Source organism: Lithobates pipiens, unplaced genomic scaffold (genome assembly GCF_037356315.1).
Source record: "Lithobates pipiens isolate NorthernLeopardFrog02 unplaced genomic scaffold, aLitPip1_a1.2 Scaffold_25, whole genome shotgun sequence".
Classification (NCBI taxonomy): domain Eukaryota; kingdom Metazoa; phylum Chordata; class Amphibia; order Anura; family Ranidae; genus Lithobates; species Lithobates pipiens.
Window position 1 is genome coordinate 207,032,555 of NW_027507787.1, and position 26,507 is coordinate 207,059,061.

Genomic DNA, 26,507 nt, shown 5'->3' on the forward strand with positions numbered 1-26,507 from the left:
ATTATTAGCAAGAATAGCTGTAAAATCAATAAAGCAAATCTGTTGGCATAACCGTTATTCTGCTGGCTTTGTTCTAAAGCAGATTAACTCCGCTCAACATTCTCCCGGAGAAAGCCTGGTGGTCCTTGGTCTGGTGTCCTGTGCTCCACAATGACTTACAGCTGCAGGACCATTCCTGCTCCAATGTCATTGAGTGCTGGTAAGCCTCATGAAGAAGGATCAAGACCACCCATTACAAGACTGGACTGGTCCTTCTTATGCTGCAAAATAGCCCGACAGCTGAGGATCCTGTACAGAGCAATGGAAGACAGAAACCTTTTTTTTTCCCTTTCTACAAGTCCAGCTGACATAAAGGAATAATTGAAGCAAGCCTGGGAGTGATAGGAGGTGTTAGAAAAACCCCACAGGATGTCAGAAGGAAAGTTTAGTGAAGAAGTAAGCTTTGTTTGGCTTAAAGAGGAGTTTCGCTCCCCCCCCCCCCCCCGACAAAAAAAAACGACTGACTATTAACATTAGAACACTTACCTGTCTTGGAATCCAGTGATGTCGGCACCCAGACCAATGTAGTCATTGTCTCTCGGGTGCAGCCGCCATTTGTGGTAAGGGAAACCGGCAGTGGAGCCTTTCGGCTTCATGGCCGGTTCCATACTGCGCATGTTTGAAGCGCGCCGCACTTTCTGTCCCAGCGGTGGAGGAAGGGGGCCAAACTTCCACGTAATCTCACTGCAGCAGGATCTCCCAGAAGTGGGGACAGGAACCTGTCAAAAACACATACCCCCCCCCCAAAAGGTGCCAAATGTGGCACCGGAGGGGAGAAACAGATAAAGTGGAGCTTCCACTTTTGGGTGGAACTCTGCTTTAAGCCTGGTACACAAACAGCTTTTTTTCAGCCAACACAGCGGGCTCAATAAAAAATAATAATGAAGGATCTTGCTGTACTAACTATACGATCTTAGTACAGCATTCTGCCCTCTGAGCTACTGTGTTCTGACTGCCCCCTGCCGCCCCCCCCGTCTGCCACCTGACAACCCTCCTCCCCCCCTCCCATTTTCCCCTGCCAGAACACACTGGTCATCGCTGGCAAACAATAGATGCCGATTGGATGCTGGTTTCTGTTCATCAGAATCTGGCCATTTAGCCAGCTTATGTTGGACAAGTTGATGTTCACACGGGCCAAATGTCGGCCAGTTTCTGTTGAACCTGTAGCTTTCTATGACCAGCCAGGAGCAGAAACTTCACTGTGAATTTGATTTGCTATTGAAACACAAATTCAATGTAGCTCACCCCACAAAAAAAAAAAAACATTTACATCTTTACACACACACTGGCCCATCTGAAAAAGCCAGAGCTGCCAGCTTACAAATCTGGGCATGCCCTTCACCACTTGGCCTCAGTTCACATTAGAATGCAGTTCGGGAAACTCACAATCTGCACTGCATTCAAATTGCACCGCCCTTAGTGATCTGTAGAGGGTGTCAGTGCAATCTTAATGATGCCCCAAATGCAGTTTGCAAACGCAGCGCATTCGTCTGCACCGGATTTCATGGTACAAAATGAACATGAAATCCGGTTGCAGTGCGTTCCCAAAGTTGATGCATGCATGACTTTGGTGCAGATGCAGTGCGATTTGAGCCATTCAAAATAAATCACACCACACTGAATGGCATGTGAATTGTACAAGAATGCGGTGCGGTTCCTGTGTGATTCATAGTGTAAATCTAGGCCTATAGAAATGCACTTTAAGTGGTTGTAAAGGCTCAAGGTTTTTTTTTTGACCTTCATGCATTCTAAGCATGAAGGTAAACAACCTTCTCTGTGCGGCAGCTTCCCCAATACTTACCTGAGCCCCATCTCAATCTAGCGATGTGCAAGGGTGCCTTGGCTCTCTGAGGACTCTGTCTCCCTCTGCTGTCACTCATAGCCACTGAGCCAATCAGGAGAGAGAGGGGAGGGTTGAGTTGTGGCTGTTTGTGAGAATGGACAGCTTGGAAGCGAGCCTGCTCGGGTGCCTCCACTGCAAGCTGCTTGCTCTGGGGGAACATGACAGGTGGGAGGGGCCAGGAGCGCTGGCAAGGGACCCCTGAAGAGGAGGATCTGGGCTGCCCTGTGCAAGACCATTACAAAGAGCAGGTAAATATAACATGTTTGTTATTCAACTAAAAAAACTTTAATATCACTTTAACCGCTTCAGCCCCAGAAGATTTGGCTGCTCAATGACCAGGCCATTTTTTGCAATTCGGCACTGCGTAGATTTAACTGACAATTGCGCGGCCGTGTGACACTGTACCCAAACAAAATTGACGTCCTTTTTTCTCCACAAATAAAGCGTTCTTTCGGTGGTATTTGATCACCTCTACGGTTTTTATTTTTTGTGCTATAAACAAAAGAAGAGCGACAATTTTGAAAAAAACAAACAAAATATATTTTAATTTTTGCTATAATAAATATCCCACATATTTTTTTATCAAAAAATATATTTTTTTTCCGTTTAGGCCGATATGTATCTAGATACCGTATGTATTCTTCTACATATTTTTGGTAAAAATATATATTTTTTAAATCGCAATAAGCATATATGCGTGGTTTGCGCAAAAGTTACAGCATCTAAAAAACAGGGGACAGATTTATGGCATTTTTATTATTATTATTTTTTTACTGGTAATGGCGGTGATCTGCAGTTTTTATTGGGACTGCGACATTATAGCGGACACATCGGACACTTTTGACACATTTTTGAAACCATTGACAATTACACAGCAATCAGTGCTATAAAAAATGCATTGATTATTGTGTAAATGTCACTGGCAGGGAAGGGGTTAACACTAGGGGGCGGTTGAGGGGTTAACTGTGTTCCCTGTGTGTGTTTCTAACTGGGGGGGGGGTGGGACTGTCTAGGAGGAGAGCGAGATCGTTGTTCATACATAGCATGTACACACGATTGGTCTCCTCTCCCCTGAAAGAACTGGGATCTGTGTGTTTACACACACACACACACACACACACACACACACACACACACAGGTCCCGGTTCTTGCTCTGTCACGAGTGATTGCTGGAACCCAGCGGGCAATCGCATCGGGGGTCAGGCACACGCTGTGGGTGCCCCTAGTGGCAAAGTGTCATAAGGTAACGTCGTTTTGCCTAGCCGTGCCATAGTAAAACTGCAGTGGCTGGTCGGCAAGCGGTCAAGCACATGAGCACTTGTGACACCATATGAGGGCAGAAGTAGCTACCCCAATTGTGTTAGAAAAAAAAAAACATACAAAAAAAATTCTAGATTTCTAACATATGTGCAAATACATTTCCCAGCATGCTCTGCACTAAAATGACTCCCGTTATAGCTCGCTGCCACAATATTTTCTCCAGAAGAGCAGGAAATGAATGAGTTAATGTCCGTCCAGCTATACGCACACATTTAGGCGGTATGTGTATGGATAATCGCACAGTCTGGTCTCAGCAAGTCTCCCCATCATAGCGTGAAGCATGTCTTATTTGTGTCTAAAATGATCACATTTCATGCTCGATGGGGGGACCAGGACTTAAAAACATCCATCCCAAAGAGACAGATAATGTCTATGAAAATGCAAGCCAGCATTGCACGGAGAGGCTTAAAGCCTGGAACCGATGCACCAAATCCCGCATCATCGCAATGAATTATCAAGATGGGTGGTGGAAACAGAACAATCTGCTGAAGTGTACTGCCTGCCCACACTACGGGATCAGCCATTGGAAAGGGGGAAGCGGCCTGCGAGTCACTAGAAACCAGCGAGGTTTGCTGAGGTACAGAATTACTGGCAGTGCAGTCAGTGCACCTGCACCACATTACACAACGCTTCATCTATAATAACAGCATCAGGACTCTGCTGCTTGAGCTCACACTGGTTTAAAGGGAAATCAAAGTCATCTTGACATTTTTATTTATCTTTCATGAAATAGTTCCTTAATGTATTTTTCTATAGCCGTGCTGCACCATTGATTTCAATGGGCAGGAGTGGTGTATACACCAATCCAAAGATGCTACTAGCAGGACTTTTTTTTAGCATCCTGCCAGCGCACCGCTCCAGTGTGGGAGCCGTCGGGGCTTTCATATTGGAGACACAGCAGCGGCTCTTTCAAGGTGCTTTGCAGACGCTATTTTTAGCGCTGTAGCGCCTGCAAAGCACCCCAGTGTGAAAGGGGCCTTAGTTGTGGTCATGTGTACTGCTGGATGCACACTACAAATCTCATAGTCCATCTCAGAGGGGGCTATGGTCCTAAATACAGTGGGACCATGAAGAACAAGCTGCTCTCTTACAGGAAGTCAGATTACAGCAGCAAGGAAAAATATAAATGAATTTGGAGATATGTACGCTCCATCAGACAATTGTTGGCCAACTTTCTGCCATATCGACAAATGGATGGCAAGCTAGTAAATTTTCGGCAGACAACAGTCTGTTGTCCGATTTTCCTATCGTGTGCACACAAGCAGGGGCGTACCTAGAGCATTTGGCACCCAGGGCCCATCCTGTATCTGGCACCCCCCCCCAACTGTAAAAACACCCACAAAAAAACACCCTCCTCTGCCAAGATCAGTGTTTTTTAATTCTGCTTTCTTTTTTAAATGGCGCTGTTGGCTACCGAGTAAACCGGAAGTGACACTGTGCTGTCGCTTCCAGTTTTCTACATCGGAGACCTGATCAAAGGCAAATTCGGCTTTGTTCGGGTCTCTGGCCAGCTGGCTGGTGGCTCAAGTCTGCGGGTGGGATGGGAGACCTGGGCGGAGCTGTGGGGGGATGGGGACGTCCCCTCCCGCTCCTTGTAATAACAGCCGATGCTGTTCATCCATGGTAGCCAGTGACAATAGACGGGAAAGGACAGAGGTGTCAGTCACTCAGGTGTTAGCAGATGCCACATTTTTGGACAGATTGTGCCAAGGTCAGGAAAGTGGAGAGCCGGACTGGAGCTGCTATGAGGGAGACATCAGAGTGATACAGCTGACAATACAAAGTATAGCCCATGTCTACTGTCCTCAGGGACAGATCTGATCCAGATATCCCACTGTATGGCGATCTCTGGATCGGATCTGTCCCTGGGGACAGCATTGATGATTTGATTCAGATTTGGGAACTGACCTTCTGACAAGGCGTGTTGCTTGCTGGACCGTGGATGGGATCTGATGGCCGGAGGGAAGATGGCAAGATGCTGCTGTGACCTGCTGCTTGCTGGATGGATCTGATGGCTGCAAGATGTGGGTGTAAGTCCCCCCTTTATCAGACCAGCTCATCTACTCTATACCTGGTTTGTGAACACAGCAACACCACCCCCCCCCCCCCTTACCAGGTAAGCTCACAGCTCAGCTACTATAGGTGGGTGGTAGACACACAGCAATATACAGCACACACATGCATTCTGCAACCTGTATACAGCACACGCCTGGATTCTGCAACCTGTACATAGCACACGCCTGCATTCTGCAACCTGTATACAGCACACGCCTGCATTCTGCAACCTGTACATAGCACACGCCTGCATTCTGCAACCTGTACATAGCACACGCCTGCATTCTGCAACCTGTACATAGCACACGCCTGCATTCTGCAACCTGTATACAGCCCACGCCTGGATTCTGCAACCTGTACATAGCACACGCCTGCATTCTGCAACCTGTACATAGCACACGCCTGCATTCTGCAACCTGTATACAGCACATGCCTGGATTCTGCAACCTGTATACAGCACACGCCTGGATTCTGCAACCTGTACATAGCACACGCCTGCATTCTGCAACCTGTACATAGCACACGCCTGCATTCTGCAACCTGTACATAGCACACGCCTGCATTCTGCAACCTTTACATAGCACACGCCTGTATTCTGCTACCTGTATATAGCACAAATCTGGATTCTGCAACCTGTATACAGCACACGCCTGGATTCTGCAACCTGTACATAGCACACGCCTGCATTCTGCAAACTGTACATAGCACACGCCTGCATTCTGCAACCTGTACATAGCACACGCCTGGATTCTGCAACCTGTACATAGCACATGCCTGCATTCTGCAACCTGTACATAGCACATGCCTGTATTCTGCTACCTGTATATAGCACAAATCTGGATTCTGCAACCTGTATACAGCACACGCCTGGATTCTGCAACCTGTACATAGCACAAATCTGGATTCTGCAACCTGTATACAGCACACGCCTGCATTCTGCAACCTGTATACAGCACACGCCTGCATTCTGCAACCTGTATACAGCACACGCCTGCATTCTGCAACCTGTATACAGCACACGCCTGCATTCTGCAACCTGTATACAGCACACGCCTGCATTCTGCAACCTGTACATAGCACACGCCTGCATTCTGCAACCTGTACATAGCACACGCCTGCATTCTGCAACCTGTACATAGCACACGCCTGCATTCTGCAACCTGTACATAGCACACGCCTGGATTCTGCAACCTGTACACACCCCCCCATCAGGTCAGCTACACTATACCTACTACACAGCAACCCCCCCCCTTCTATGACAGACCAGCACAGTAAGGATGGCAGGACAGACACACTCCTCCAATGTCTTCTCACAGCTCACACACACCCTATCACCAGCTCACCTCGGCTCTCAGCTTCTGCTAGGGAGGTTTAGACTCTGGAAGATGGTGTGGACACAGTGTGTAACAGCAACCACCCCTGCGCTGAATGATGACACACCCAGCTCGGCTGCTCAGCAGTGGTGGGTGGAGCTAGCAGGGGAAAACAGAAACTAGACCATACTATTTCGGCCGCAGTGCTGGGGGTGTTCCAGCTCACAAAAAACTCACAAAAAACAGAGCAGCCAGAGCCAGGGATTCCCTTCAGGATTATGTCAGACTGTCTGAGTGCAGAGTGAACCCCATAGCAATGCCACCCAGCCACTTACACCCCCCTCAATGTGTGGCACCTGGGGTGGAACGCCCCCCCCCCCGCCCCCTGCTTGGTACGCCCCTGCACACAAGTCCGTCACACAAAAGTCCAAAGTACAAACACGCATGCTGGGAATCAATGCTCACCAAACACGGCATTAGCAGAAGGTGCCCAAAGGGTGGCAATCAAGAGCTGAAATTCCACGTAGTACATCACCACATTCGCGTTTGTTGGCCAGCAATTGTGTGCCGTTAGTATGCAAGACAAAATCCAGCCACATGCCCTTCGGACAAAAGTCTGGAGCTTTGTCTGCAGAAAATCTAAAAATGTGTACGAGGCTTTAGTCTGTAGGGTTCAATATTGAGTTGGCCCTCCCTTTGCAGCTGGAACAGCTTCAACTCTTCTGGTAAGGCTGTCCACAATGTTTGGGAGTGTGTCTATGGGAATGTTTGACCATTCTTCCAGAAGCGCATTTGTATGGTCAGGCACTGATGTTGGATGAGAAGGCCTGGTGAGCAGTCTCCACTCTAATTCATGCCAAAGGTGTTCTACCGGGTTGAGGCCAGGACTCTGTGCAAGCCAGTCAGGTTCCTCCACCTCAAACTCATATGTTATTATGGACCTTGCTCTGTGCACTGGTCCAAATCATTTGGTTGAACCTGGGATTATGGTGTGGGGTTGTTATTCAGGGGTTGGGTTGGCCCCTTAATTCCAGTAAAGGGAACTCTTAGCCCTTGTACACACGGTTGGAGATTCCGACGGAATGTGTCCGATCAGACCGTTTTGTCGGATATTCCGACTGTGTGTGGTCTACATCGGACTGTTTCCGTCGGAGTATCCAACGGACCAAGTTTTCCAACTTGGTAAAATTTTACGACAAAATGCTCCGAACGGACATACTCCGATCATGTGTAGAGAATTCCGATCGGACAAAGTGCCACGCATGCTCAGATCAAATTCCTAGACCAAAGCTATTGGCTACTAGAGTGAACGTAGTCCCGTCGTAATGAAATAACGTAATCACGTCGGATTTTCCGACAACTTTGTCCGACCGTGTGTATGCAACAGTTTCGGACAAAATCCGACGGATTTGGTTGTCGGAATCTCCGACCGTGTGTACAAGGGCTTAAGGCGTCGGCATACCAAGACATTTTGGACAATTTCATGCTCCCAACTTTGTGGGAACAGTTTGGGGATGGCCCCTTCCTATTCCAACATGACTGCACACCAGTGTACAAATAAGGTCCATAAAGACATGGATGAGTGAGTTTGGGGTGGAGGAACTTGACCGGCCTGCACAGAGTGGGCCAACTCAATATTGAATCGTACAAAGACTGGGAGGCCATTAATCGCTTCCGGACCGCCCCACATTTACTGCAACAGGGTGGCCCGGGTGTGCAAAAGCACGTTCCTGTATGATTTTGTGCACGTGGTTTAGGGGGTGCGTGCGTTGCTCCCCCTGAGCTTCGGCTCAGTGTGGAGCTAATATGCAGGTCCAGCTATACCACTGCAACCCACCCATCGTTCACTGGATAGACGGATCAGCGGTATGCCGATGTAAACAAAGCACACCGCTGATCTGTCAGGGAAGAAAAGTGGGAGATTGTGTTTCAGCTAAGATGAATCACGATCTCTCTTTTCCTCCAGTTAAACAGAGCCCCCGCAGTGTTAGAAACACCTCCCAGGGAACACATTTAACCCCTTGATCGTCCCCTAGTGTTAACTCCTTCCCTACCAATGTCATTTATATAGTAATCAGTGGCTATTTTTAGCTCTGATTACTGTATAAATGTCACTGGTCCCAAAAAAAAGTGTCAAAAGTGTTGGATCTGTCCACTGCAATGTCGCAGTCCCACTAGAAATCGTTGATCACTGACATTACTAGTAAAAAAATTAAAAATGCCATAAATCTATCCCTTATTTTGTAGACGCAATAACTTTTGTGCAAAATCAATATATGCTTATTGGGATTTTTTTTTAATAAAAATATGTAGAATACATATTGGCCTAAGTGCCCGTTCACACTACCGCAACTTGTCAGGCGACTTAGCCGCCTGACAAGTCGCGCTCCGTTCTGTACAACGGAACCGTTCTAATAGGAGTGACTCAAGTCGCTTCGACTTAGAAAAAGGTTCCTGTACTATTTTTGGGGCGACTTCAGGCGACTTGCATTGACTTCTATACAGTAGTCATTTTGCAAGTCGCTGCTGAAGTTGTGTGCAGGTCGCGTCTGTGAGTCGCGCTGCAAGTCGTGTCGCCCCTGTGTGAACGGGCACTTAATTAATGAAGAAACTTGTTTTTTTTGTTTATATTTTTTTATTTCTGGATGTTTATTATAGCAAAAAGTAAAAAATACTGTTTTTTTTTTTCAAAATTGAGCATTTTTTTTCTGTTTATAGCGCAAAAAATAAAAAACGTAGAGGTAATCAAATACCACCAAATGAAAGCTCTATTTGTGGGAAAAGAAGGACATCAATTTTATTTGGGTACATCCTCACACCCCCCGCGCAATTGCCAGTTAAAGGGGCGCAGTGCCGTATCGCAAAAAATGGCCTGGTCAGGAAGTGGTTAAAGTTCATGTACGTGTAAGGGCAGGCGTCCTAATACTTTTGGTAATATAGTATACTTGTAGTTCTGGAATGCATAGCTTCAGCAGTGTCTGGTGCCAAAGATGAAAACCTATTTTGCTAAATCATAGGACCCTTAAAACATGCATATTCAACCTCTATACCCCTTGAGATAGAGTGTCGCCCATGGCTCAAAGCGTCATTATTAGGAAGAGGAGCGATCGTGTTTTGTTCTACTGTATTTTATGAAATAACATAAAAAGAGATTTTTTTGTTGTTAAAAACACCTGGGCGTCAAATTTATTTTTGGAATGCCATCTTTACTGATTGCCAACGCCATGCAAATGCCACAAACTCAGCGTAGCACAGGCTGGCACATAGTTTGGATCTACAGCAATCAGTGATGTTCACTACCAATTAGCTTGCGCCTGACAAAAAAATATATATTATATTTTGCTTCTAGCGAACATTTGGCCTAGCTGCTAATTCTTACTGCAGAGCTTTCCAAAAATCAGTAATGATTCTGTATGTAATTGTAAATTGTTACTGAACGGCGAATTTCCCAGAACAACCACCTGCAGCGGATGGCTGAAAACGATCATTGAGTACCTTACCAAAAGTGTACATAACCTAATCATTGCCAAACCTGCAGGGAACAGTGCGGACTATGCCCCTTTTATTTGCTCAGTCTCTTTCGGGGGGCATCATTCCAGCACATACAGGGCAGCCGGTCAAAGCAGAAGTGAAGGTTTCATTTTGAGCGTGCTCTCGCCATCGTTTCCCATCAAGAAAGGGATAATTATTGAAGGAGTAATTGGACGGTTTAATGCGAGTTGTCACCGATCAGCAGCTGCCAAATGTTTCCATTAGAGAGAAACAAATGTTTACAAATTCAAGACACCTATTAAAAAATAATAATGTGATGTAATGAGTGGTTAGCGATGGCGGGGTTCACATTTAGCCATCTGGACAGAGCACAGGTTATCCTCCAGGTTCTCTGGACACGGACGCTGGAGGGATATGAACTCTGGGTGAGAATAGACTCAAATGACTTTCCTGGCCAATATACACAGGCAGGGTCTATTCCACTCTGACGCTGGAGAGTTAAACACAAAGCTGGCTCTCACTCTTCAATATCCACTTATCAGTATTTATCCTATCACTCCCGCTATCTGGCTGTACTGGCAGGAGGGACTCTGATGATGTAAAGCTCCATATTTGCTGCGATGAGCATGTTCATATTTAAGAGATGAGTAGGACTTCGATGTGAACGCCAGGAATCTCTGCTAACATATCAAAACCTTCTAAATCATTATTGGGATTATACTCTGAAATGTTACGCTAAGGGACAGGCAAAGGGCTCGTTACTAAACTAAAACTAAAAACGCCTGCAGAATTTTTACCAGAGTTATATTAAAATCTGCAATAAATCTCTCCTTGTCCACCAAATTATTATTTTAATATGTGTACTGCTGCTTCATAACTAAAAGGGGAATGGCAATCAGCCGATTTGTTTTAGGCATGGGGTGGCCAACTTGCCCTTATTATGATATGATGAAGAAAGGCATAACCTGAGTATGACTGCAGTAGTGATGGCAGCACCTGAATTCCTGTTTTAGAATGTACAAAGAAGCAATAACGAAGAATATTCATGAATCATATTCACAATGCTCCAGTTTAGAGTCCCTACAGTTCATTTTGCCTAGGTGAAATTTCCCACATATTATATATGGCAGAAGAAAGCCATATTTAGAGTCCACATTAAAGATGAAGTAAACCCTGATGAGTTTACTTCCTCTTTGATTCCCTGCAAAGGTAAAGCATAATGGTCTACTATGCATTGCATAGTAGTCCATTATGTGTCACTTACCTGACACAGGAGCCAGCGATGTCACCGCTGTCCCCTGTAGTCCGGCGCATCCATCTTCTCGGTGGGGTCTCGCTGCTCTGCCGCTGTCATTCGGCGAAGCCACGATGACATCGCTCCCGCGCATGCGCACGGGAGCCGACACGCGCGGCATCTTCGTCGTTGACGATGCCGTGCGCCTGCGTGCCACTGTCTACGGCGCATGCGCCGTAAACAGCGGTGCCGGTCTTTCGGCAAATACACGGTTTAGGAGATATTTCTTGAACCTACAGGTAAGCCTTAATCTAGGCTTACCTGTAGGTCAAAGTGTGTTGTAAGGGTTTACAACCACTTTAATTCCATGAGGTCTACTGCATGGACAAGACTTGCCACTTTCATGTATGAGGCCCAGTGTCTTTGTAGCGAAGTGCTTATTTATTCACTGTGACAGACACAACCAGGACAGGGGCTTTTGGTGAGGACTAGGGGCAAGCCTCCTACCCACCGATTATGGCCCATGGAGAGAGCAGATCATTCTCTAATGATGGACAACAACGTAATGAATGCTGAGAGCAAGGCTTGGATTCATTCTCTGAATAAGGACAATAAATTTTCCCTTCTGGAGTGGATGGAAAGGTGTAATAGTAATATTGTACAGGTTAATGGTCAGAGGAAATATAGTGGCCCTCCCACAGACTGGGTTGGAGAGGCTCCTTCACTTGAGACAGAAATATTTATCAACAATATCTCTGTAGGTAAATTAATTCCACCTTTTCAGACTGTTGTAGACTGTTGCCAGGCAGTCTGAGATGGGGTGGGATCACTGTTTGTTAAGTGTTTATTGTTAAGTAGGTCTCTCCCATTGTGTGTCTTCTAGGTGGGCATTCCCCTTGCTGATTGAGTCACCCATTGTTTCTGTCTGTCTGATCATCTCTTGGAGATGTGCTTAATATTGTGAGCACTTTACCTGGTTATCGAACCATTGTTAGATGTTTATGCTTATGGTAATATGTAATGAACTTTGTATCCAGGGTTGTGGGCCTGATGCCGAATGGTCTGGGTGGGCACTGAGTCACCTAGGTTGCTAGTTGTTTAGCATATTCCTGTTTACAGTTTGCATTGTTAGGGTAATGTCATCAGGTTCTACCTGTTCTTCTGTGCTATATATTGTCAGAATTTTCAATAAAGTGAGTTCCAGTTTGCATCTAAGCTAGGGTCGTCTAGTATCTTGGGTGCTCAGCTATAATACCTGGTTCCTGGTTCTAGACTGGAGAAAGCTATATCTTGCCTGAGGCACCCAAGGTGGGTGCTCGATGATTATGTCACACTCACCATGCTCAGATGTAGGTGCAGGCACCTTTAGCTTAGTTTCTGTCAACTCCCTGATTTCCTGGACATGCCCCAGAAAAGATACATTTCTATTATTACCTCCATCAGCAACTCAGAGCGTTCACACACGAAGAGGCAGAGGTAGCTGGGCAAGTGATCTGCAGACAGGTGAGATGCCCTCCACTGTCAGGACCAGCACAGGGGCGGCCATGTCAGAGTCTGATAGGACACAGCCTCTCCAGAAGACCCAGCCACTGTGGGGAGTCCCTCTAAAATTGCTACCAGAGTACTGCAGTTCAAGCTGGGTGGCCCTTTGTGTTTTTGGGCCTTGGATCTCTCCAGTTGTTCACCTTTGTTACCAGAGCTACCCTGGATTTCACTTTAAGGGCTGGTGTTTATGAGGATAATTGCAAGTAGCTGCTTGTGTTATGAACCATTTTGCTGAAGTGATAATTTTCACCTTGAGTCTGTGTTATAGAGTCTTATAGATACTATGCAGCCACTTTACCCTGAAGGTACCAGAGAGACATTGCTATGAAGCTTCCATGTAGCTTTCAAAATCTATTTTGTATTAATCTGCAGTGTAGGCACGCTTTTTGCCATTCTAACCATGTTTTGCCTTTTTATCTTTACACTTAAGCCGGCCAAAGTGTTCTTCCTGCAGGGAAGGGGGGGGGGGGGGGAGGTACAGGGAGCTGCCCCTTCCGGGAGACCACAGTGATTATCGTTAGCGCCTGTAGCCACTGGCAACAATTACATTCTGAAAATCCCACATGCTGGTTGTACCCAAAATGATCGATGGATTGACTTGGGTACATTCAGGCTGCCCACACATGGTTAGAATCTCGGCAGGTCCCTGCTGAACCGACCAAAATTCTAACCATCTATGGCTGACATCATAGCTAGGGTTAGGAGGCAGCTAGCAACATGGGACTAAATACTATATGCATGTTGACCCATAAGAGAAAGAAGTGTATACAAATGATGATGATAGATATTCTACAAATACAGGCAGCATAAATACATGAATTCGACTTGGTTTCAGCCTCTTGCAGTCCCTGTAACACCAGAGCTCAGAGAGGGGGCAAGAGACACAGTTGCTAATCAGGTGTGCTGATAGTAGTGACAGAGCTCACCAGTATACCATTTTGCTCCTCCTGTCCAGTCAAAGGGTGGGGGTGGGGAAAAGATTAGTAAGTGAAAGTGCAGCAGTGAAAAATTAGATCCCCTCCCCTGCCAGACAGGGCTGTGCTGTGGGGCAGAGCTGTGTACATCTCAGGCTTGGATGGACAGAAATACAAACCCTCTGGCAGTTAAATTATCTGTCTGTATTTCTTCTGCATATTTGAAAAGACTTCAGATTAAAAGAAAACCTGTCATCAGAAAAACAAAGGCTGCCATTGGTGTGAGCTCTGGTGAAAATGCTAGTTGCTTGGCTGCCACGATAATTACTTGCTTGCATCACAGAATAATGACTCTACACTGACTATTCTGACCTGCATATATGACCTGGGAAAATTGTTTAGTAAGTACTAAAGCTTGTTTGACAGTCAGCTGACCAGACAACTAACATTTCCAAAGGGTGATAAGAAATGGCAGCCCTTCTTGCCATTGTCTTCTCATAAGGGAAGACATTTCACAACTGTGATGATGTTACAGAGTGCTAAACTCCGTCTTTCTACTCCAAAAACACACTTTTTAGGAGGCGTTTCTACAAGTGCAAATATCTGCACAGCCTCAATTTACAAGTCAACTGCTATTCCTACCAGGTCATACATGTTCCCCGATGTGAGGAGTTCACTTCTGAGCATTAGGTTTGCACTATACTTTGAACAGTCATCTCTTCTCCACACACTTACCTTTCCATGTCCGCATTTTGTGCCCGTGAGAACGAGCCCTGGATCTGGCATATCATCCCCCAGGTAGACGTGTGTGCCACGGCACAGGATTTTGCCACCTTCCTGCTGTGGGATATTTGTCTCAATGGAAACGGCATTTGTGCCAATGACAGGCCGGCTGGCACCACCTTGGCACTGAGTCTTTCCACACTTGACATCTCTAAACCATAAGAGAAATGGATTTATCCTGTGTCGTGAAATGTAAAATATCAGAGATAAATTATTTCCTGTAATCGATTAACTTGCATAGAAGTAAAGCTACCTGCTTTCACATTTCATAAACGTTCCCGACGAGTCTTTTCCACAGTTCCCATATGGATCCCCTGCGGAGTTCACTCTCTCAAAACAAATACCTGGAGCTGGCTTTGCACCTGAAACATGAAAAGCACAGATGTGTGTTATTTGAAACTGAATTCCAGCGTTACTAAAACAATAATGCAACCCAGAACAGCCAAATACAAAAAAATGCTTTTGCTGTAATACTCACCTTCAACTTGAAGCTGCCCTTCCAGTACTTCTTTGCCAATACTATATGTCACCAATGCTCCCACTAGAATGACAGCCAGCATCTTTCAACCCACTTCTTGTTCTGATGTCAGGCTGTCCTGGACATTTCTAATGGTATCCTGACACTCCAAGTTAAACACACCTGACTCTCAGCGCTCCACAACAAATACAAGTTATATATCTGATAATCAGCGGCATCACTCAGAGCCAATCCAGGATTTACAGCTTTGCGCACTGCTGTGAGTCTAACACAGCTGAATGTCAGCCAACATCATTCAACCCCCTTCTTGTTCTGATGTCAGGCTGTCCTTGTCATTCCTATTGGCACCCCAGCACCTCGTTTGCATGGACGTACTAGAGCATACACCTGTGCAAGGGCTGTGTTTGTCCATAGAGGGATGTACAGGTGTTCCATGCATCCCCATGCAGGTTATCCAATTCAGGTCAACTAGAATGCAGCGATTGCATGGAGACAGCCAGAGAAGTGCGGGTGCAGAGCCCCGAATGCCAACAGTGTGCATCCGAACCTGCACAGCTGTCAAATTGGGAGCAGCAGTTGTGTCTGTGCAGCTGCTGCATCCCAACTGACATGAATGGGACGGTCTGCACGGGGGTGAATGGAACACCTGTGCATCCCCCTGCAGGGAAATATGGCCCCTGCACACTGTAGTAGGTCCATATGAACAAGACTGTGAAGCAGTTGTAAGGGACATTTTTTGTTATTCAAATAATAAACATGTTATACGTGTGTGTGTGTGTGTGTGTGTGTGTGTGTGTGTGTGTGTGTGTGTGTGTGGGGGGGGGGGCGGGGGTTGGGTGCTAGGTGTGCCTGACCACTCTGTGCAGTGCTGACTTCCCCTACTGCCTTCCCCCCCGCAGTGCGGCTGGCTTCCCTCCTTTTCTCTCAACTGCTGTGGAGGATGTTTCAGGGAGGAGAGTGGAAAAAGGGCTTGTTAATATGCCATTTATTTGCCCCTTCCTTTACTAAATGAACACACTCACTGTGTTCATTCATAACCGAAGCATAGTAAACTGGGTTTACTGTGCTTCGGTTTATGAACAGAATGCCGCTCAGCACAGAGCACTTCCCATTCATTCACTGTCCAGTGCAGCTGAGGCTGCAGAGAAAAGCATGTGTGTTTGACCTTTGGGATGCGCAATCTAATGCAATAGGCTGCGCACACCTATGTTTATACTTACCTGCTCTGTGCAGTGGTTTTGCACAGAGAGGCCCCATACCCCCTTTTCTGGGCCCCCCCACGCTGGCGCCCTCCCCTCCTCATCTTATGAGTGCGTGCATCCATAGAAAGCTGTGTGCTATGGAGGCAAGCAGTGCAGGCATGCTCCTAAGCCGGGCTGTGTGCATCCATAGACACACAGCACGCAACTCGGCCTCCCCTCCTCACAGAATTTGACTGACAGCAACAGGGGCCCAGGTTTGCCAACCGCCAGTAAATTTACTGACAATTTGTAAAAATCTGTGATTTTTTTTACAACTGCCAGTAAATATCAGGGGCTGATAATTTCATGTTTGTTGACTTTTTAAGTGTAAATCAAGCAAATTACTTTGTTATAGGTATTGTCAGTGTTTACATATCATGTTTATACTGTTCAAATATTCACTGTGTTCGTTTTCAATAGGAGTTCTGTAATTTCTCTGGTTGCCAGTGAAAAATGGGCTCCGCCAGTAAATTTACCATATTTTGTCAGTAAAAAATGCTTCAGGAAGTTGGCAACCCTGCAGGAGCCAGGATGGAATGTCATGACAGGCAACTATCGTTTATAGAAGATGAGATCAGCAGTGGTAGCAACCATTTCCCTAAGTGTAGTTTTCCTTTAATTGAGGTAAAGAGCTGACTAGCCTGTCTGTGCTGTTTGTCAGGGGTGTCTGGACCACAAGACTGTCTGAACCCCAAATTCTCTAGTAGAAAAATGTTTAAAGTGGTGTTCCACACACACAAAAAAAAATATGCTTAAAATTCCTAAAAAAAAATGTGGATTCTAAATGCCTGTTGCTAGGGGGTCCCTCATAGTTTGCCTCCCTCAGTGCCTGGGCTCCTGACGTCACTTCCCCTCGGCGCAAGAAGAGCTCAGCTCCGCCTCCTCCCTTCTGTCAGTCATCTGGGACACGTGACGGGTCCCAGATGACTGCGCGGCCAATCACGGCGCGCGGCGCCGCTTGCGCATTCGCAGTGGGTGCCCGGCTGTGAAGCCACAGCCAGGTCCCCACAGTTGAATTGCTGCCGAGAGGAGGGGGGACGAGCGGGGCTTTGTTCCCCCGCATCGCTGGAACCTGAGACAGGGAAGTGTCTGATTATTAAAAGTCAGCAGCTGCAGTATTTGTAGCTGCTGACTTTTATTTTTTTTAATTTTTTTTAAGGGAAACTCCTCTTTAACGGAAATGTATTTCAAAGTTGCATTTAGCTTTAAAACAAATCTCAATTAGTCTGCTCTATGAAAAGACTAGCTTGGAAAAAAAGACATTGTGTGTGCTTAGTGGATGGGGTGGAGTTTAGCACTTCAAAGATTTTAGGTCTACAAGCTACAATTATGAGCTACATGCAATGACTTTAAAGTACTGCAGGCACAACAGGTCTGCTGGTCTTTCTGAAGCATCAAGTACCTTTCCAAATGTATCCCCCGAACGTCTTTTTAAAAAAAAGGAAACTAATTGCAAAATTTGCAGGCACGGTAATTGCTAGATTTGACTAAAACAGGTCCTAATGTGTTGTGTTTTTCTCTCTAGTCCATTCACAGCCATGTTAATTGATGAAAAGTAAATCAGGATAACATCTGATGTCAGGCTTTCGAGCTTTTCTTCTGGTGCTTTGTAGAGGTCACCGAATAAACTCAGAGGCTGGAAATGTATGATTTGCCTCCATTAAAGCCAGGGAACGTCATGTTCTTGTACTTTGTCCCCCAGAGATTTCCCAGCTTGTATTCGGAAAAATAATAGGGGGGCTTTCAGTCGCGGCAAAATATCTTTAGTGAGCAGAACATTTTCATACCTGGAAGTGTGAGATTTATAGAACAGAACTAAAATTTTACGGGATTGTTGTATGAAGCCTCAGAAAATGCCTGGGCTGCTTACCGCAATCAAACACCGCCTTTTATTTTCTAATTGGTGCTGAAAAACTGATAGGAAAACAAGTAATACAAACCTCTCCTTCTACTCGACATTATATTTTATTATTATTAATTACTTCAAGCCCGGAAGATTTTACTCCCTCCCTGACCAGGCCGTTTTTTGCGATACGGCACTGCATTGCTTTAACTAACATTTGCGCAGTCATGCGACATTGTAGCCAAATAAAATGTCCTTTTTTCCCCACAAAAAGAGCTTCTTTTTTTGTTGGTGGCATTTGATCACCTCTGCGGTTTCTATTTTTTGTGCTACCAATATTTTTTACTTTCTGCTATAAAACACATCCAATAAAAAAAAAAAAATGTAAAAAATCAAATTTCTTCATCAATTTAGGCCAATATGTATTCTGCTACATATTTTTGGTAAAAAATCGGAATAAGCGTACAGTGCCCCTTGGCATTTTTTGTGTTTTGTTGCCTCACAACCTGGAATTAACATGGATTGCTTGAGGATTTGCATAATTTAATTTACAGAACATGCCCACAATTTTGTTTCACAATAAAAAAAGAAAAAAAAAATCTTCAAATAGGACAAAATAACAGAAAAAGTCAGTGTGCATAACTATTCACCCCCCTAAAGTCAATACTTTGTAGAGCCACCTTTTGTGGCTAACACAGCACCAAGTCGCTATGGATAAGTCTCTATGAGCTTGCCACATCTTACCACTGGGGTTTTTGCCCATTCCTCTATGCAGTGGTAAATATAAGTAACCGACTATTTGGTTAGGGAGCAAAATCTCGAATCCACTCTGAGAACAACAGACAGAAGAGATATACTGTATTTACTATTAGAGGTTGAATCTGGTAAATATCATCAGATCCTCAGACTCAGATCAAATTGACGTTCTTTTCCACCACAGTGATGGGAAAATTAGAAGGCGCAGAATAGAAAACTTCTTGGTCAAAGGAATTTTCAGACTTTTTTTATTCAGAAATGACATTCATTTTAGAAACTGAATGCTAAAAGCAAGTGAAATTTTCAAATGGCATTCTTTCATTCAGCGAATGTACAAAGATTTTTCGGATGAATATCCTTGTCCGAAAATCGATACGTGTATGCTGTGCATTTTGCATACGCGATTTTCGTTTTGCATTTTTTTATGTTTTTTTTTTGCAAATTTGTTGTTGGCCAGATATAAAAACGCAAATCGCTGCAAAAACTCACTACATGCATTTCTTCAGCTTCTCCATTCAAGTCTATTGAACCAAAAAAAGCACAGTTTTGCACTGAAAAAAGTCCTTGACACTTTCCAAATACTCAGCGGCCGAAAAAAGCATAGATGTGAACGCGTCCCATAGGAAACCATGTTAAGTGAACTGTAGTTCGCTTCTGAAAAAAGCACCAAAAACACACACATAGATGTGAACCAGGCCTATAAAGTTTAGTAGCAGCAGCATGCTTTTTTTGTATCACCTGACATATCGGGTTAAAAAAAACTAAAATGAGCCCTTTATAGTACAAAAAGAGCAGATAATCGCTACTATAAGGGAATCATTCATACTGTGAAACAGTGAAAGTAATAATATATATTACTTTTATCATATATATAATAATAAATACACCTAGAAGTAGGATATATTTACATCATAACTAGGAATCAGACATGAAGCTATATGAAGGGTGAAAGGGAGATAGAAATCTTTTATATTACAAAAGTACTAAAAGCTGAGACTTTTTTTTATTTTTATTCATGTATATGATCATTTTAAATATAATGCACAATACTGCTAAACTTTTACTTTAAATGTAATTGTAATGCCTTATATTACTTCCAGTCTATCAGCCTCCACCTTCTCTGGGTTCAGATGCTGATCTTCCCTGCACACAGTCTTAAGAGCCCCTTCACACTGCCGAGCCTATAGCGTCGGCGATAAAACGCCGCTATTTTTAGCAGCGTTTTACAGTCGGATTTGCAGCGCATTTCGGCTGCTAGCGGGGCGCTTTTACCCCCCGCTAGCGTCCGAGAAAGGGTCAAAACCACCCGCAATACGCCGCAACAGCGGCGTTTTTCCGGCGGTATTGCAGCGCTGCCCCCGTTGATTTCAATGGGGAGCAGCAGTGGAGGAGCGGTAAACACACCGCTCCTTTACCGCTCCAAAGAAGCTGCTGGCAGGACTTTTCCTGACGTCCTGCCAACGCACCACTCCGGTGTGAAAGCCCTTGGGGCTTTCACACTGGAGACAATGGTGCAGCAGTTTGAGGGCAGATTGCAGGCGCTATTTCTAACACTATAGCGCCTGCAAAACGCCTTAAGTGTGAAAGGGGTCTTAAAGTCATTTTTTTTTAAAACAACATGTTATACTTACCTGCTCTGTGTCATGGTTTTGCACAGAGCAGTTTTGATACTTCTCTTCTGGGGTCCCGCACCAATTTCACTGAATTTATCTGCCCTTAGTTTAGGCATGCTGGCAGGAAGGTGTACTTCGCTGAGAAACCCCTTCTCCGGATGAAAGCAAAAACCAGCCCTTGAAGACTCCTAGGATATATGGCATCATTTTGGCCTAGGCCAGAAACCAGGAAGCAGATTAAAACAAATATATTGTAATATCTACATATTAGTGGTAGCAGAATAATAATTAATAATAGTTCATGTTGATGGAGCGAGTTTAGTTCTGCTTTAAGCACAGGATGACAGGCAAGTCCATTTGGAAAAAAACAGTTGGTTTAAAACATTTATTCACTGAAACAACAACAGAAAATCCTCTCACTTGGGATATATCAAATTAGAAAGTTTCTAGCCTCCTGGCCAACAGTTTCTCGCAAGGGGCGATCATAAGCTCATTCAGCATCCATTTTCACACACTTCAAGATGCTTGTGCCAAATCTGGCGCCTCTGTATCCTCCAGGGTAGGTGCCAAAAACAGTGTGTCTAGGGAACGTCTTAGGAGATGCAGTTCTGGGGGACAGGACTATTTCTAAAAACTGAGCTCCTTGCAGCTGCCAATGCAGGAATTTTATAATCCTGGTGATGATCACACAGAGCAATAAAAGTTGGTTCACACCATTGAAACAAGCTTAAAGAATAATAATGGGAGGTGCTAGAGGATGATAGGGAGGTTTGGAGGTACATACGGGTGATTCCTGGACATACACTTTAAGTAGTCCTTAAAGTGAATGTAAAGTCTAGTTTTAAAAACAATAAAAAAAAAACGTTATAATTACCTGCCCTATGCAGTTGGGTTTGCACAGAGCAGCCTGGATCCTTCTCTTCTTGGGTCCCTCTTTACTGCACCTGGCCCCTCCCTCCTGTTGAGTGCCCCCACAACAATGCTATGGGGGCACCTGAGCTGAGTCACAGCTCCCCGTGTCCATTCAGACACAGGGCCCCGACCTGACCACACCCCCCTCTCTTCTGATGGACTTTGATTGATAGCTGTGGGAGCCAATTGCACCGCTGCTGTGTCTCAGCCAATCAGGAGGAGAGTACTGGATGGCCAAGACACTCACGGACATCGCTGGACAGAGATGGGGCTCAGGTAGGTAATTAGGGGGGTACTTACTGGGGAGGCTGCTACACACAGGTTTTTTTATCTTAATGCATTGTATGCATTAAGATAAAATTCCTTCTGCTTTTACAACTCTTTTAAAGTTTAAATATTTAATGCCAATAACCTCGTAATGTGTATTCTCGTTGCCAAGCCACCCATAATTTTATTTCAGATTATTTTAGTAAATAACACATCTTATGCTGGGTTTAATTTGACAGCCTGGTGTACTGATTATATTTCAAAGTGAAATAATTTCCTTTCAGACGGATAGTACAGCGCTCTCTAAACTTCTGGCCCACTCCGCTTATGATAGCTGCAGGTCTTTTAGACTGCAGCACCAGTGGCCTTTCTTTTCACCCCATTCTCCTCGGTCAATAACAAAATGCTCTAAGAGAGATTTACTAAAACTGGGGCACTCAGAATCTGATGCAGCTGTGCACAATAACCAATCAGCTTTTAGGTTTTATTGTCAAAGGCTAATTGAATAAGTTAAGGTTAGAAGCTGATTGGCTACCAGTGGCGTCGGCAGGGGGGGGGGGGACCTGAGTGGGTCCCCAAAAAGCCCCGGGTCTCGGCCATGCATGGTTCTATTATTAGCCCTGAGCACGAGAGCCAATCTGACCCAAGCACGGCCGAGTGACATAGCAGGTCCCGTCTTCTGGAGCCTGCAGCGCCTATGATGGACGTCCCAATGGTCCAATGCGGGGACCGCAGGATGTGTGACGTCCATCATAGCTGCTGCAGGCTCCAGAAGGCCGGAATTACATGCGGCCACCATGCCACTGTGAGAAGATCCCCACTTGGCGCTCAGGCAGCTCTCCTCTTCTCTCGTGTGTCATGGCTTTGGCTGTCTGGAGTGCCTAGCCCTGCTGTCTACTCTACGGGAGCGCCGCACACTACGGCTGAGCTGCAGGAGGAGGAGGTCACGTCACCTGAAGTCAGGTAGGTCAGTGTATCATGTCAGTGTGGGTCAGGTTTTAGATCAGCCACTCCCCTATGTGAAGCGGGTAAGAAGTACACCAGGAGCTGTACTATCTGTCAGAAAGAGAAGTATTCATTTCAATGTACTATCAAGCAATCCCGCAATGTATCACAAATGAGGCTAGGTAACATTTGCTTACACATCAAAACTTCCAAAAAGAATTGTGCCTGGAGTTTGGCTTTAACAACATCTCACATAACTAGCAATGTTCTTAAATACAGCACTGAACTTGCAATAAAAAAGAAAGTATATTTTAAATGTTAAACTGTAGGCTGTTATTATAAAACTACTCAGGCATCAAAATAAAGTGAGTATCCTGAGAAAAGCTAAAATGTTAAATTAATTTGGTGTACAGAAGAGATTCCTCACTCTGCTCTTGAGGGGAACATCTCTTGCGAACTGATAATAAAATCAATGCCAGGCAAGCGAGATATATTTATTTCAGTCTAGTTACAGCACTGAAGATGCGGAAGTTGAGTACACATATACTGACGGATGGACACCTGGTAAAATGTGTCTGTGCTGCATGTATTAATATCGGGGCACTTGTTGGCTTCACATTACTGACCTAATGCTTACTGATCATCAACATAAAGAATATAAAAGCATTAAAGGTGTTGTACAAGTTACATTTAATTTTCTTTTAAATAACAATCATGTTATACTTGCCTCCACTGTGCAGTTCATTTTGCACAGAGTGGCCCCGAACCTGCTGTTCTGGGGCTCCACGGCGGGTGTCTCGGCTCCTCTCCGCTAAAGCTAACCCCCTCTGGGAAGCTCTTTTCCGAGCGGGTTAGCTTGCGGGCGTGCTCTCATGTCATACAGTTGACGTCCATAGACGGCAAGTGTATGACTCTGTCCCGCTCCCCCGTGCGTTATTGGATGTGACTGGCAGCAGCGCGAGCCAATGGCTGCACTGCTATCAATCTATCCAATCAACGGCCAGACTCAGTGGAGAAGAGGATGCCGGGGGAGGTGCACAGCAGGTGAACGGCCTCAGGTAAGTAAAATGGGGGGCTGGGGGGCCCATGACAGCGAGGTGTTTTTTCACCTTAATGCATAGGTGAAAAAACACGAACCTTTACAAACCCTTTAATATACTGACACACAACATTGCAGAGTTTTTACTGATACTAGGTCTGCTGTACGTTCTTGTGGTTTCACTCACGTTTCTATTGAATAATCTACTACTTCTGGCCCAGCTCTGCCCCATTCACCAACAAGAAGAATAATGCCCACATATATTGGCTGCAACAGGTTAGCAGACTTGAGAACAGAAGCACAGAAAACAGACCAATACCAGATAGCAAGCAATTGTGCTGCAAGTTTGAATGACTTGCTAAGCTATTGCTAGACTTCACAAGTTTGTTGCACAATTGCAGCAAGTCTGCATTGCATTACTCCAGATCAACTTTCTTTGAAAAACTACTGCAAGCCTGCAAGTTATGGTTCAGTTATGTTGTGCAAAAGTCATCCCACCGTAGGGGGCACTGTGGCTGAATTTTCAAGCTGTAGACTCGCAGAGCTCTTGCTGTAGACTCACCACTGCAACTTTGCTCTTGCCATGCAAATTTGCTACAAATTGGAAAAGTGTCAACTAGAACTTGTACTTCAAGTGCTCTGCAAGTGCTTAACATGTCAGTAAAAATGTGAAGCACGTTAACAGACTTACAATTCAACACTGCCACAGATTTGTGCCAAGTTATCCTTGCTATCTGGGATGGAGTTCCTGAAAAAAAACATGATCCTACTGTCCATTATGTAGTATAAACCTCCCTACTATCACACCACATTACAGATCCTTTACAGTTACTCTGCTATACTTTCTTGTAAGTTTCACTCGCATGTTACTATCGACTGGTCTCCTGTTCTCCAGGCTCTGCAACCTGTTCACCGACAAGAGAAATAAAGCCCCCTTTTATTGGCTAGAGCAAGCAGGCAGACTTGAGAACTAAAGTACAGTCAATCTAACACTAGAGTCCTGGAAGGCCATAAATAAACCCACAGTCCATCAACCAGTATGAACATCCCAGATAGCAAGCAATTGTGCTGCAAAATGAAAATGACTTGCTAAGCTTTTTCTAGACTTGCCAGGCTTCACAAGTTTGTTGCACAATTGCAGCAAGTCTACATTGCATGACTCCAGATCAACTTTTTTTGTAAATATTCTGCAAGGCTACTGCTGGTTCAGTTATGTTGTGCAATAGTCATCCCACCACAGGGGTCACTGTGGCTGAATTTCCATGCTGTAGACTGGCAGAGCTCTTGCTGTAGTCTCACCACTGCAACTTTGCTCTTGCTAGAGACTTGCAATGCACATTTGCTACAAACTGGAAAAGTGTCAACTAGAATGTGTGCTTCAAGTGCCCTGCAAGTGTACAACCTGCCAGTGAAAATGTGCAGCAAGTTACCAGACTTACAATTAAACACGGTTACAAATATGTCACAAGTTATCCTTGCTATCTGGGATCCCACATTGCTGAGTCTTCAATTTATTTTTATTTGCGCTTGTGAATTTCACCCACATTTTAAATCAGGACTGGTCTCTCCTGTTTACAGCTCTGACCTCCAGTTACCAACAGGAAGAGTGAAACTCTTTTTTTTATGGTTGCAGCATTTTGGTGGATTTAAAGCGGTTCTTCACCCTAAAGGGGAAGTTCCGCTAATCTGATCCCTCCCCCCCTCCGGTGCCACAATCGGCACCTTTCAGGGGGGAGGTGGGTGCAGTTACCTGGATAATCCAGGTATCTGCACCCACTTCCGGGCAGACCGCTGCAGACCCCCGCAGACGCCCCGCCCCCCCGTTGTGTTCTGGGAAACACACAGTTCCCAGAGACACAGCGGGGGACCATAAGGCCGCGTACACACGCGCGGACTGTTCGCCCAACTTTGTCCGTCCAACAGTTTCGGCAAACAGTCCGCTCAAACTTAGCATGGACGGACATGGCTACACACGACGGACGAACAGTTTGCTGAAACCGTGCGCGATGACGTTTCGGCACGCACGACGGATCGAAAATTTCGACGTCCAATACACTTCAATGCAACCTTCCGACGTGGAAATCCTTTCTGAGCATGCGCGAGACTTAGTTGGCCGAACAAGCCTACACACGAGCGAACAGTCCGCTGAAACCTTGTTTCAGCGGACAGTTTTTCGGAATTTCCGTAAGACCTTGTTCGGCCAACTGTCCGCTGAAACTGTCCGCTGAAGCCCCACACACGAGCGGACTGTCCGCCCAAACACTGTTCAGCGGACAAGGTTGGGCGAACAGTCCGCCCGTGTGTACGCGGCCTAAGAGACGCGCAGTGCGACTCGTGCATGCGCAGTAGGGAACCGGGCAGTAAAGCTGTAATGCTTCACTTCCCGATTCCCTGACAGAGGATGGCGGCGGGGGCAGCAGGGAGATGAGCGATCGCTCGGCATCTGCCGCCGACATCGCTGGACCCTGGGACAGGTAAGTGTGATTTTATTAAAAGTCAGCAGCTGCAATATTAGTAGCTGCTGGCTTTTAATATTTTTTTATTAGGTGCAGAACCACTTTAAGGACTCCTATACAGAGAATTTACCATCAAAGTCTCTGAGGACATGGATAATTCCACAACCTAATGTAGCGGTGGGCTGCTGAAGAGCACGCGCTATGCGTTTTTCAAAATTAAACTTTGCCTAAACTGCAGTTAGGTTTGGGTTTATTTGTCTAAATTTGACTTCTGTATCAGTCTGACTGGACTGTGAGATGTTCAGCCTGGCCACAGGGGGCACTGTCTCTTGTGGCAGGCATGGAACTATGGTCTGGTCAGGCGCTTAATTTACTCTCTTTCGGAGCCAGGTCAGTGGTAGTTGCCCTCTCGCTGTGC

At 45.4% G+C, this 26,507-nt stretch overlaps 1 protein-coding gene across 1 annotated transcript in view; it reads right to left on the reverse strand.

The window, feature by feature from the left end:
• Positions 1 to 26,507, reverse strand: part of ADAM12 (ADAM metallopeptidase domain 12) — a 1,000,652-nt gene that overhangs the window by 113,053 nt on the left and 861,092 nt on the right. The window contains 2 exon segments of the mRNA XM_077455498.1: positions 14,492 to 14,690; positions 14,793 to 14,901. Of these exon segments, the coding sequence (XP_077311624.1) occupies positions 14,492 to 14,690; positions 14,793 to 14,901 (308 nt within the window).